The 12,814-nt window shown below is 43.9% G+C and overlaps 1 protein-coding gene across 1 annotated transcript in view; it reads right to left on the bottom strand.

Moving 5' to 3' along the window:
• Positions 1-12,814, bottom strand: part of LOC143961202 (surfeit locus protein 4-like) — a 34,688-nt gene that overhangs the window by 5,627 nt on the left and 16,247 nt on the right. Inside the window, exons 2-5 of the mRNA XM_077470427.1 lie at positions 9,237-9,423; positions 7,338-7,414; positions 3,252-3,295; positions 431-617 (exon numbers count right to left, since the gene is read on the bottom strand). Coding sequence (XP_077326553.1) covers positions 431-617; positions 3,252-3,295; positions 7,338-7,414; positions 9,237-9,423 — 495 coding nt within the window. The remainder of the gene's footprint in view (positions 1-430; positions 618-3,251; positions 3,296-7,337; positions 7,415-9,236; positions 9,424-12,814) is intronic.

The following is a 12,814-nucleotide window of genomic DNA, read 5'->3' as shown; positions in this document are numbered from 1 at the left end:
TTACAGCAAAAAAAGTACAAAATATTGTGTTTTTTTCAAAATCTGCGATTTTTTTTTGTTTATAGCGCAAAAAATAAAAACCACAGGGATGACCAAAATAAAGCTCTATTTGTGGGAAAAAAATTTGTGTGACGTCAATTTTGTTTGGGTACAGAGTCGCACAACCGCGCAATTGTCAGTTAAAGCGACACAGTGCCGAATCGCCAAAAATGGCCTGATCATTGAGCAGCCAAATTCTTCCGGGGCTGAAGTGGTTAATACATTACATCTCCCCCCCACCTTCCTCCGTGGTAGCCACGTCGCCAAATACGAACCTCAGCCCTGCACCTCTTTCAACTACAGAATGACACACAACACATTGAGAAGCCCTTCGATAAGCTCTGTGATAATGCGAATCCTTTCTGGGTGTCCCTTTTTCACTATTACTCACTTCAAATGCGCTGGCATTGTATCGGAGCAAGGTCATGAACATTAGGATGAGCAGCACGCGACCTCCTAGCTGCATGTACTGGCGCGGCGACCTCTCCCCTGCGCTGGGTACCCCGGCAAACATGGACTTTCCTTCAGAACGAGACTCAGCCAATAACAGAAGGAGACCGCCACCCAATGCCATGTTTCTAGAAAAAGAAGAAAACATGTTAAAGTAATTTTAAAAAGTTTTTAATTTTTTTATTTTATTCATTTATTTTTAGTTTTTTAAATAACAGACATGTCATACTTACAGCAAGAGGGAAAAAAATTAAAATAAAAAGGGGGACGGCGCCACCTAATTAAATAATAAATATGTATGTGCCACTGTTGCTCCTAAAATTAGTTGATGGCCAATGAAAAGTGAAAAAGATCCCAGCTCTGTGCAGTGGTTTTGCACAGAGCAGCCCCGATCCTCCTCTTCTCTGGTAACTGCCAGCGCTCCTGGCCCCTCCCCTCGGCGGAGTACCCACCATAGCAAGCTGCTTACTATGGGGGCACTGGTGCATGCTCACTCCTGTGTGTCGATAAGACAATGTCCCCCGCTGCCATCTCTAAGCCAAGGAGAAGCGAGGGAGCCTCTGCTCTCGTGCACATCACTGGATCGAGACTGAGGTGCACTCAGGATTCTACCTTTATACACAAATGTATGAAGGTAAAAAATAAATTAAAAAAAACGTTCAGCCTTTACAACCACTTTGGTGAACCAGCTAAAACGAGGAGCTGAAAGTTGGAAACGCCAACATGAAACAAGGTATTTATATCGCACCATACTGAGCAAACATCCAAGCAGTCTTTTTCCTCCATAGTGACCAATTGAAAAGTCTTCCATTTACATTTTGATACTAGGAACAGGAAAGGAAAAATCTGATTGGATGCCAATAATTTTCCTCCCTCACATACTTTAATGAACTGGGCCCCCTTTGTGTTGGAATGGATTAGTTGCATCTAATGCCCCGTTACACACGAGCGAAATTTCAGTCGGAAAAATCTTGGATGGTTTTTCTGACGGAATTCTCAGACGGTTTTTCCGATGGAAGCTTGTCTTGCATACACACGGTCACACAAAAGTTCTCGCAACTTTTGACCGTCAAGAATGCGGTGACGTACAACACAACGACGAGCCGAGAAAATTAAGTTCAATGCTACAGTCGGAATTGCTATAGACGATCGGAATTTCCGATCGGAACTTTTTCCGTCTGAAAAAAATAGACAACCTGCTCTCAATTTTTTGCTGGCAGAAATTCCGCCAGCAAAATTCCGATGGAGCATACACATGGTCGGAATTTCTGGCCAAAAGCTCACATCGGACTTTTGCTGGCGGAATTTCCGATTATGTGTACGGGGCATTAGTCAAATCTTCAAGTGGCATTAAAAGGTTCTGCTTTAAAAAATAAAATAAATATTGTCATACTTTCCTGCTCTGTGCAGTGGTTTTGCAGCCCAGATCCTCCTCCTCGGGTCCCCCGTTGGCGCTCCTGGCTCCTCCCCCTGTGCCCCCAATGGTAAGCCGCTTGCTATGGGGGCACTGGTGTGTGCTCACTCCCGAGCCCTGCTGTATGCGTCCATAAGACACAAAGCCGTGGCTCTGCCCCCCTCATTGGCTCACTGTCTGTCAATGACAGCAGCAGGAGCCAACGGTTCCCAAAGCTGTCTCAGCCAATGAGGAGAGGAAGTCCCATGACAGTTGACAGCTCTTGTGCACATCACTGGATCGAGAGGGGGCTCAGGTGATTATAGGGAGGGGGGGGGATGGGGGAGCAGCACACAAGGTTTTTTGAAAAACCTTCAGCCTTTACAACCACTTTCAGATCTGATTTTAGGATTGTCAAATTATTCTTGAAAAGGTCTGTAAGAATGTCTGGAGAAACAGTTATCAGCTAAAAGATTGGCAAACTTTGAACTCCTTGCCTCAGAAATCAAAGAATGGATAGATAAAAAAAATCGATCCGATGTAACGTGACTCATGCGGCATCAGTCATGTTTGTTTTGCAAAAATGGGAATATTCCACCTTAACGTCTAAACCCAAGAAATTCAAATCTAATATAGTGCAGTTTATTCTCTGTAGTTGGTCATTTCCTAAAAAGTGTTACTAAACCCACAACAGTAAGATTGGTCTGTATATGAAGTAAAGCATGCTTGTTATACTCACTGTGGAACCTTAGGGGTTAATCCTGAGCCTGTCTTCTCTAATCCTCCCCTCCTTCCACTGTCCCCAATTTCCCGATAAAGAGTCTATGGAGTCAATCTGCACATGCTCAGTTTGGTGTGTATTGCTAGAGAGTTTTCTTTTTCTTGGGAGAGTGCATGTGATCAGCACAAGGCCAATCAGCACTGTCCAGACAGAGGGTCAGGGGTCCTGCAGCCTCATAGGGACAGTCAGGGGAGAATGAAAACTCCTACAAGCTTTAACCAGACACTGATAGAAGTCACAAGACTGCTATATACCACCGATGAGAAAAGGTATTTAGCAGTTTATATTTACTAAAAGGATTGCATTTCCATATTCTGTGTGCTGTGGGAGACCAAATATAGTGAATGCAGGGTCCTGGGTTTAGAACCACCAAGTCAAACACTGATAACCTGTACTGGAACAGTAATAAGTCCAATGATCTTATTTTGTAAACTCCCCCAATTAAATAACAGCTGGAATTTGGTTTTAACGAACAGGACAGGCATCTTCCCTTCTGAACCCCAGCAAAGCAGTTAGTGGAAGACAGAAACAGTAAGACAGATGGAAAATAATCAGCGATTAAATGAATGACAAAAAAAAAAAACTAACCTCATGAGAAACTTCAGATCCCACAGGATATTGTACACGATTGTCTGAAAGCAGCAAACGAAATTTCATTTCAGCAATGAATGTAAAATTGCATCATAAACAATTACACAGCCTCAAGGCTTGCTTTTATTTCATTTGCAGAAAATCTTGCAATGGCCATAAATGAGAACTCCATTATCTTATTTAGATACAAGCAGCACTTAATAAAGAACTTTAAAGGGTCAGTGCCCTCTGGCATGAAATCTGAAGGTAGATGCTGACAGGCGTTTACCAAAAACTGGCATATCAATTTTGGGTGCAGAGACACTAACCATTTCCACCCTAGGCCAAATCGAACTTTTCACATTCATATTAAAAAAAAAAAAAAAATCTGCTAGAAAATTACATACAACCCCCCAATGTTACATATTTTTAAGCAGAGGCTCTGGAGAATAAAATGGTTGTTGCACGATATTTGCACAGTGGTTTATCAAATGCAAAAAATATATTTTAATGAGTTTTAGTGAACACAAACACAATATAAATGCCCAATTTTTTTGTAAAGATGTTACATTGATTATAGATACCCTACATTTCACACTTTAAAATTGCATATGCTTATAGCACAGCGCCAAACTACAGTACCTAAAAATCTCCATAGGCGACACTTTAAAAGGTCCTGTCCACACCAGAAGGCGGGAAACCCGTGTTACGTGCGCTGACATGAACAGACTTTTCTCCGTGTGTGGGCAAGTCCGTTCATTCCAAAAGTCCGGCGGACTAGCACAGACGGCCGGATTGTCCGGCGGACAATTTTGTGTCAAAACTTCTAAGTTCGCCGAACTTTTGGGAACAAAAAGTCCGCCGGAGCCCACACATGGGCGGATTGTCTGGCGGACCGTCTGATCGTGTGTACATGGCATTAAAGTTTTATTTAAAAGAATTGTTCTTTGCTAAATGGTATTTATTTTTTTTTAAATCTCATACCCTTTGACAATTTTTTTTCTATTAACCTTGAAAATGGAGAGAATTAATTTTCAGGAATGTTACGGGGTTTGTAATAAAGTTCAAAATCTGTATATTTTTGCATGTGAACCAAAATCAAACCCAAGCAGATTCACTCATCATTAATAAAAGTACAGCTAAGAATAGCGCAATTTTTTACATCTGGTAAATGGCACATGGGCATCCTACAGCCAGGAGATAAAATCTGTTACATATAGGAGTAGAGATTCATCTTAAAGTAGGATTCCAGTTCATACTCATGCAGGATACGTGATCCTGCACTTCCAGGTCTGAGGCGTACACCGCGAAGGGACCCGCTCCCCTTCTGATTATACACAGCGGGAGCGGATCTGCGAGTACCGCGGATTCAATGTCCTCCCGCACCCACCGATCATTAGGCAGAGAGCCAAAACGCCAATCTGCCAATGTAAATAAACAAGACAGGTTGCCATTCTGTCAGTAGGGAAGGATCAAGGATCCATGCCTTCCCCTAGTAAAAGCACCTCCCACATAGTACACAATCACTGGCCAGGCACACAGTTAACCCTTTGACCGCCCGTTAACCCCTTCCCAGCCAGTGTCATTAGTACAGTGGCAGTGCATATTCTAGAGATAGATATTCTATTTTAAGATAGGCCTAAGTATGTAACAAGCCAGTAAGAAAATATTGTGTACTGGAGATGCAACGCATCTGGAACTTGCATACCTACCTACTCTACTAATACCTGGGGGCAGCCACGAGTTGTATACAAAATGACAAATTATTGTAGTGGTCAGACTGGCCAGTACATATACACACACATAATATCTCTCTATATATCGCTATCTCTATCGCTATCTCTATCGCTATCTCATATATTTTGTGTGTATATAATATATAAATATATATTTTTTTTCCCTAGGCATTCTTTGGCAATTTTGGTTTTCTTTAAACTGTACCCCTCTCTATTTTAAAAAACACATTTTGGGAAAAATATATCCGATTGAAGAGGTAGTAAACTGTTACACCACTTGTACCTACAGGTAAGCCTATAATAAGGCTTCCCTGTAGGTACTGCGAATGTCTTGTAAACGTCATCACTGGCGCATGCACGCCAACGGTCCAACTTATAGTGCCGGATCTCCAGAACCTGTGCTGTGTCCGGCGGCTCTCCGGCCACTCATGTAGTTGGAGGCTGCGAACTCGGAAAGGAAGATGTCAGACCTCTCAGCAGTGACATTGCAGCGCTGGAGGCTTTCATTCTAAAAGTCTCTCATAATATGCTAGTATGCAATGCCACATTGCCCCGCGTGGATTTTTGATTTTTTTAAAACCACATGTGGTTTACTACCGCATTAAGAAAAAAAAAATAGCGAAGCACAAAAAATGCCTAGTAAAATGAAGAGTAAGTTTGTAAATGCTCCATTTTCACTTGCTCCTTACAAACTTGCTATAACTCAAAGTAAACACTAGATGGCAATATTGCTGCTTGAATAGTTTTTGCACATACTGCATACTAGAAGGGAACACAATACCAGATCCTTCTTACAGAAGAACTGGAGATTCAGCCACAATCCCAGTGTACACCGACATAGCCCTGTTTATGTGCAGATGTATCGTGGAAAATACATTCCTGACATTTCTAAGATCTGCCCTCAAGCACAAGATCTCCCCCCGCCGGTCTGACCACTACAATAATTTGTCATTTGGATACAAATCATGGCTGCCCCCAGGTATTAGTAGTAGTATAGAGTGGTAGTAGAGTAGGTAGTAAGGAGGCTATGTAAGTTCCAGATGCGTTGCATATCCAGTACACAACTGGTTTGTAGATTACATACTTAGGCCTATCTTAGAATAGAGATTCTGCCATTCGCCAGCAACAGGATTGCTGAGAACACAGAATCATCGCTCATCACCAGGGAAGCTGCAAAAGTGTGACATCATACTGCTCAGCCAGCGAGGGAGCAACACCGGTAAAGCAGGTGAAAGGTCTTCCTCTTACAGCCAGCCACACATCATTAGTGTGACATGGGCCTGACTGCACCCACCGTGCCTTCTAGTGACTGAAGTTCATGTTGATATGGAACCAAGGGATGCCAAATGTCATCCTTTTCTGTACTCTGACCTGCCCGCAATGATATACAGAGGAGAATACTACACAGGTTTGGATGTTTCAACTTCTACGTCCTGCCTGTGAGCTGCTTTAAATGTAAACCCAACATTTCATATTCCTGATATGTGTCTGCTCTATCATGTACTTGTATGAAAATCTGTCCTATTCTCTTCGTATTGCTTCCTTTGTGAAATCCCTGGTGTTCCTGCCAGTCCCTCATCTTTCCAATCAAAAACTGACCCCCACTAGGCATGAGAGCACAGAGTGGTCAGCAGTTCCAGCCTACTTGGAAGATCAGTGTGCTGCTTTTTCTCCTCCCCCTAGCTCTTATGCAGCTGAGAATAGGGGGTATGTGATCACTTCTATATAAAAAAAAAAATAATAAAAAATAAATAAAAGGGGGGGGGGGGGGGTGTCTAATACGGTTTATATCTATACACAAATGTTTTGCCTTTTAGTTTTATTTTAACTGAATGGGCTGTTTAACAAGGTGAGGGTTTTCACGTGCTTTAGGCTGGGTTCACACTGATGCCGCCATGGGTCCCAGCAGGGTGTCCGGTGCACCCCTGTATATTGATTCAGGTGCAAATGTTACACCCTGCGCCCCTGTATATTGATTCAGGTGCAAATTTTACACCGTGTCCCTGTATATTGATTCAGGTTAAAATTTTTGCACCTGAAACCAGAGCCAAAGACGAACAGGACCCTTTTCCAAATGCGGACTGCAGTCGCCCCCAAGATGTGTGAACAGGCTCCTTTGAGAACCAGGCACACCCTCTCGTCATGCAAATTGGATACGGGGAAAACTGCATCTAATGCGCATCAGTGTGAACCCAGCCTTAAGGTCAGATTACATGCAGCCTGTTCATTCTGCGTTTATCTCCTCTTCTACGTGTTTTTGCAAAATAATAATTTTTACAGCACTTTACAAAATCAAATTAGTCAGCGAGAATGAACCAAGATATTATGTTAAAATTGTAAAATATGGAACTGGACTACGTCCACTTACCTGGAGGACGATGATCACGAAGAGGCCAAGGCAAGCATATGGTACAAATTTCCTAGTAAGGACAAGGACACATCCAGCTGTGCAGAGACAAAGCATAATATTAACAAAGGAATCCAACGATTAATCATGTAATTTCTCATATAGCAGAGACGGAATGGGGACCTAAGAGAGTCAACATTATTACCTCCTCCCCCGCAATCCCCTTGATTGATATGGATAAGGACTGCAATAGGCACAGAAAAGTCACTCCATTTGCAGTGCAATGTCTGTACTGGCCTCAGACTCCAACTGCCCACAAGAGTGTGTGCGTGTGCGTGCATGTGTATAGATAGATCTAGATCATATTTATTTATTTTTCCCAATTTTGCTGCTGTGTCGTTTAAAAAAAATAAATAAATACATTATATACCAGAAATGTTATTTCCACTGTCTTATCCTAGACAGCATAAGGAAAACTAATCTTACTTCCCCTTAGAGCCTCCTGAGATTACACATATACACAATCAATAAGGCCGAGAATGAAAGAAGAAAGATATCGGACATCACTGGACTGGCCTTAGCAGATCAGTATAGACCTTTCTGCAGACCGCAGTATGCAATAGATGAGGCTCTTCCCTCTAGAAGAAAACTAGGGTCATATTTTCATGGTTTAGTAGGCTATACTATTAGCATGTTCTTTTTACAAGCAGGGCTTGTTTCAAAAGAGATCAAGCAAAAATGACCTGCCTCAAAAACCTCTGATGGAAGCGGTTATTTCCAACTCGCAGAGTAATATGCAGAGATAGAAGCCTCTAAAACCAGGCACTTGGCCCAGATTCCCTATAAAGGTTAATTGGACTTCAAGACAACTTAAGATATGCATTTATCAGTTTTGTACCCCCAACCAACCCAACCCCCCCCCACAGCCGCATATTTACCTAAATTCAGCACGTTAGGTTTTACATCGATTTCTTACCTCCACTATTGCAAGCCGTGCTGTATTGTAAACACAAGGAGGGCCACGGGGGAGGTAGCACCTCCCCTCCGGTACGGGGGCCCGGGACCTACAAGTTTAAACAGGGGGACCCAGAGAAACAGGAGTGGCTACCATTACTGGAACTAATCCCCCCGTGGCCCTGTGTTTACAATAGTTTATGAATGAACAGAGATCCTCTGTATAGAGTGCTTCCTGTTCATTCATTGTGCAGCTAGTGCTGCAGAGAAAGGATTGAGGAATCTGTGTCCTCAATCTCTTTCTCAAAAAAGTGAGATGTTGGGTGTCAGACTGGATAGATATCTCACCAACCCCCACAGGGTTGTTGGGGAAAAAAAAAAAAAAAAAAAAAAGAAGAGATATGATAAATATATATATCATATTATTATTTTTTTCCTTAAATGATGTTTATGATGTATGAACTAAAATTGTAAAAAATATGAAAATAAAAATAAAACAAACATAACTAAGGGCTCATTCTCACAGGTATTCTGGTTGCATGAATGAGCTGTCCGTTTATGCAGCTGGAGCTGCATGTTAGGCTTGGCTCAGTGTTCCCATCAGCTAGGCTGTACAGGGCCCCATGATGTCCAACAGCAGCCCTGGCTGCGCCAATGCATTACAGCCCCACTGACTTCTGTGGGCCAATGTCACTAGGCCATGGATAAAGAACGACAGTCCCATAGGTCGCCGGGCTGGAATTCATAGGCACAAACAAGACAGTGGTACGGGATGTACAGCTGCCGGTCAAGGCAAGTATGCATCTGCAGGTTTGGCTCGGTCAGGGTAAAGGGGGAATAATAAAAATAAATAATGGACTTGTGTTTTAAGGAGAACCTGTAATAATACACAGAGGGGATTTATTCAATAGTGAGAAGCTGAACATCTAAGAACAGTGCCCCCTCTACATGGCATTCAGCACTCACTCAGCTGTCCAAACATATTGATAAGGACGAAGATGGTAGCCAGGAACATCCCGCAGCCCCACGACATGCTGATGTAATCTCGCTGCTCGTTCCATTGTAGCCACATACGGAGACCGTCTTCCAGGAAGGTGCTGATCAGACACAGGTGGGCTAGATGAGGCAAATACCGCTTGGTAACTCGGAGGAACTGCAAAACAGATTACATAGGCGTTGTAAACTTCTCAGTACTGGAAAAACACAGCTTGCCCATAGAAACCATCTGGGTATCTCTCTTCAAAAACACCATACGTTCCTTTTAATGCCAAGTTTTAATTAGAATATAGACAAGCACCACTGGGGTAAACTCTCTCACTATCAAGAAAACATGGAACTGCGAGCTGAGCACACAGCAGTGTTGTCAACGCGCTTGCCTTGCAGCACTGGAGACAGGAGATCAATTCCCTCTGCATGAAGCTTCATGCAGAGACATACAGGGAATGATGTGAGTGACAGCATGTGAAACACAGCAGAATATGTTAGTGCTATATTTGAAAAGAGAAGAATTAAAAAAAAAAAAAATTAAAAAAAAAATAAAATAAAAAAACACCCAATCTCGCTGTAAAATCCTTTTCTCCGAGTTCATTGACAGACACAGCTTCTGTTCATTCTTGATAGCACCACCTACAGGAGTAGCACAATAGGCCAAAAAATAACAGCACCGCCTATGGGCAGTCCTAACTGGTATAAACCCCCCTCTCTGCTATAGGTGAGCCAGTAAATAAAAGCAGTATAAGAAAAAAAAAAATATTAAAAATAATAAAAGAGGATTGGGTGCTGTGTTAGTCAATGAACTCAGAGACAGGGAGTTAACAGCAACAATAAAAATCCAGTTTCTTAGGTTCAGTCATTGACTGACACAGTTTGTTCATTCTTGACCATAGGGATGTCCCAAAGCAGTGCGTCATTGAGGGGGTGGAAAAAACAAATAACAAACACAAAACAAAACTAAAAAAAATAAAAATAAAAAAAAAATAATTTTATATATTATATATATACACCACACACACACACACACCCCAAATGGGCAATACAGGCGACCAAAGAGAAAGAAAGAAAAAAAAAAAAAAAACAAGATAACTTAAACTGCCTGTGAGCATCGGTTCACACTGAGGCAGCACCACTTGCAGCGCGACTGCCTCAGGCGACCTAGACACGACCGCTGCGGCAACTTGCAAAACGAGTGTGTGTAGTCAATGAAAGTCGCCTCAAGTCGCCCCCATAGTCGTACAGGAACCTTTTTCTAAGTCGGGGCGACTTGTGTCACTCCGATTAGAACGGTTCCATTGTACAGAATGGGATGCCAAGTTGCCTGACAAGTCGTCCCAGTGTGAACCGACCCTGAAACTTGGCATTTGAAGATTGGGAAAAATAAATAAACACTGACCACGTAAAAAAAAAATTTGTAAAACGGTATACACAGACAACCAGGTGGCCGCCTTACAAACTTGATACAGATGCCAGATGTCAAAATGCCCAAGCACTAATCACCCTGGTTGAGTGTCCACTGATCGGGAAGGGAGAAGCCCAACCATTAAAAACGGCATAAGTCTGAACCACCGTTTGCCAGATCCATCGAGAAATGGTGGCAGAGGAGGCCGCTACACTTTTTATGGCACGTGCGTCCAACCTCTGGAAGGAAGCCGTGGCATACAGCTACACAAAACCCGCCCATTCCCGGACAGATCAGCAGTAGAGCCTCCTCCAGCACCCAGCGGCCTTAAGTCAACCTCTGCACCAGGCAGGCTGGCATCCGTCATGATCATAGTCCGGTGCCATCGAATAGATGACTCCCCAGCCAGAGGCTACAGAGGCCAGAGAACTGTTGACCACCTGCACCAGCCTAATGTGACTGTCCAAGGGCAGGGGAGACTTGTCCCACTTGAACAGGATTACCAACTGCAGACCCTTCGTGTGAGACTGCATACAGAACCGGCACAAAGATGGAGACCATGAGAGCCAGAACTCGCATGCAGGATTGCATGTAAACTCATTTGCGAACAGCAGCAGCTGAATCACAGACCGGAGCTTTTGGCGCTTATTCAGAGGAAGGAACACTTTGGCCTTGGGTCTGAATCAAACATCAGACCCAAATACTCCATCCAACCAGTTGCAGAGTGTGCATTGTGAGCACCACGTCGTCCATGACCACAGAATAAGTCTCAGCTCAGAGGAGAAGATTGCCCAGATAACCAATCATGGCATCACCCGTCCCCCCACCCCCCAAATGTCTCAGCAACGACAGGACCTTACTAAATATCTGAGTAAAGGCCAGACCAAGAGGGAGCTTTACAAACTGGTAATACGCATACTCGACCGCAGATCGTAAAGAAGCGTTGGTGCCTGGCATAGAGGGGAGCATGCAGGTACACATCCTTCATATCTATGGAGGCCATGAAATCCCTTGAGGAGAGGAGACCAGCTTTGAACGGATTAATCCATTTTGTTCTGCCCCCTAATGAAACAATTCAGGGCCTTGAGGTCCAGCATGTGATGACTCCAACCTGAGGAACAAAAAAAAGCTGTCTCTCCTTGGAAGGGAAGTCAGCCAAGACCTGCCCAGACGTCCGGTCAACAGATCAACACTGAAGCCAGAGAACCTAGCGAAGTACTACCACCAAGAAGGGGAGTAAGGAATGCAAGAGAGCTGCATCCAAGGACACATCACACCGTACCCGAGACCATGGATTACGTGGTCCACCAGTTTCCCATAAGACTGGGGATAAGTTTCTTACCCAGTCTTTGGTGTAGGAGCCTAGCCCACCCAGTCAGCATCTGCTACACCAGAGCCACACCAACACCAGACGGAGTGAGAAGTTTGTTACCATAAGGCTAGAGCGGGCAACTAACTCTGCCTCCCTGTCCACAGGATCCTTAAAGGTCTACCACACAGAAGATAATGTGTGCAGTTACCAGCACCTTATGCATAGCAGAGGAATCCACAGGGACACAAATGGCCAAAATTGCCCCCATCACCAGCTGAGCAGGATCAGCTGGGTGTAATGCCCCAGTGTCCACCCACCCTACAGTGGCCCATGAATTAACATCAGTAGCGAGAAAGGGTATGTAGTTACCAGGTGAGGCGCGGGCCTCATCAGCACTTGAATAGTCCCTCAGACTGGAGGAAGCCACAGTCCACTTCCTGTGCTATCAGGAGCTGAAGACCACCATAATTACTGCAGCTGTCAAATTGGCTACACACCTGGTAATACCCACAACAGGCATATGCAGGGTCACCAACATCACCTGCAGCTACACAGCCATGGATCGCTATACATGTCTTTTTTGCAACTGTAAATTCTAGGTACAGAGCACAGCATTGGAGGCCAGGGAAGAAAGGGTAGAAAGTCAAAATGATGGCCTCAAGAGGAAGCCCCAGGGTTCACCCCGAAAGCACCACCCATCACAAGGCATGGCACCAGGCAGAGTGGCAGAATGACAGCATGCAAGGGCCACTGCCCAAAACTAAGATGGTGGATGCCACAGCCCAATCCAGTAGGCCTGAATTTCCCTTTTTTTTTTCCTGGGCATTCCCCAGGCTT

This window comes from Lithobates pipiens, unplaced genomic scaffold (assembly GCF_037356315.1).
Source record: "Lithobates pipiens isolate NorthernLeopardFrog02 unplaced genomic scaffold, aLitPip1_a1.2 Scaffold_8, whole genome shotgun sequence".
Classification (NCBI taxonomy): domain Eukaryota; kingdom Metazoa; phylum Chordata; class Amphibia; order Anura; family Ranidae; genus Lithobates; species Lithobates pipiens.
Note: the sequence above shows the minus strand (reverse complement) of the source record. Positions and strands in the feature narration are given on the sequence as shown.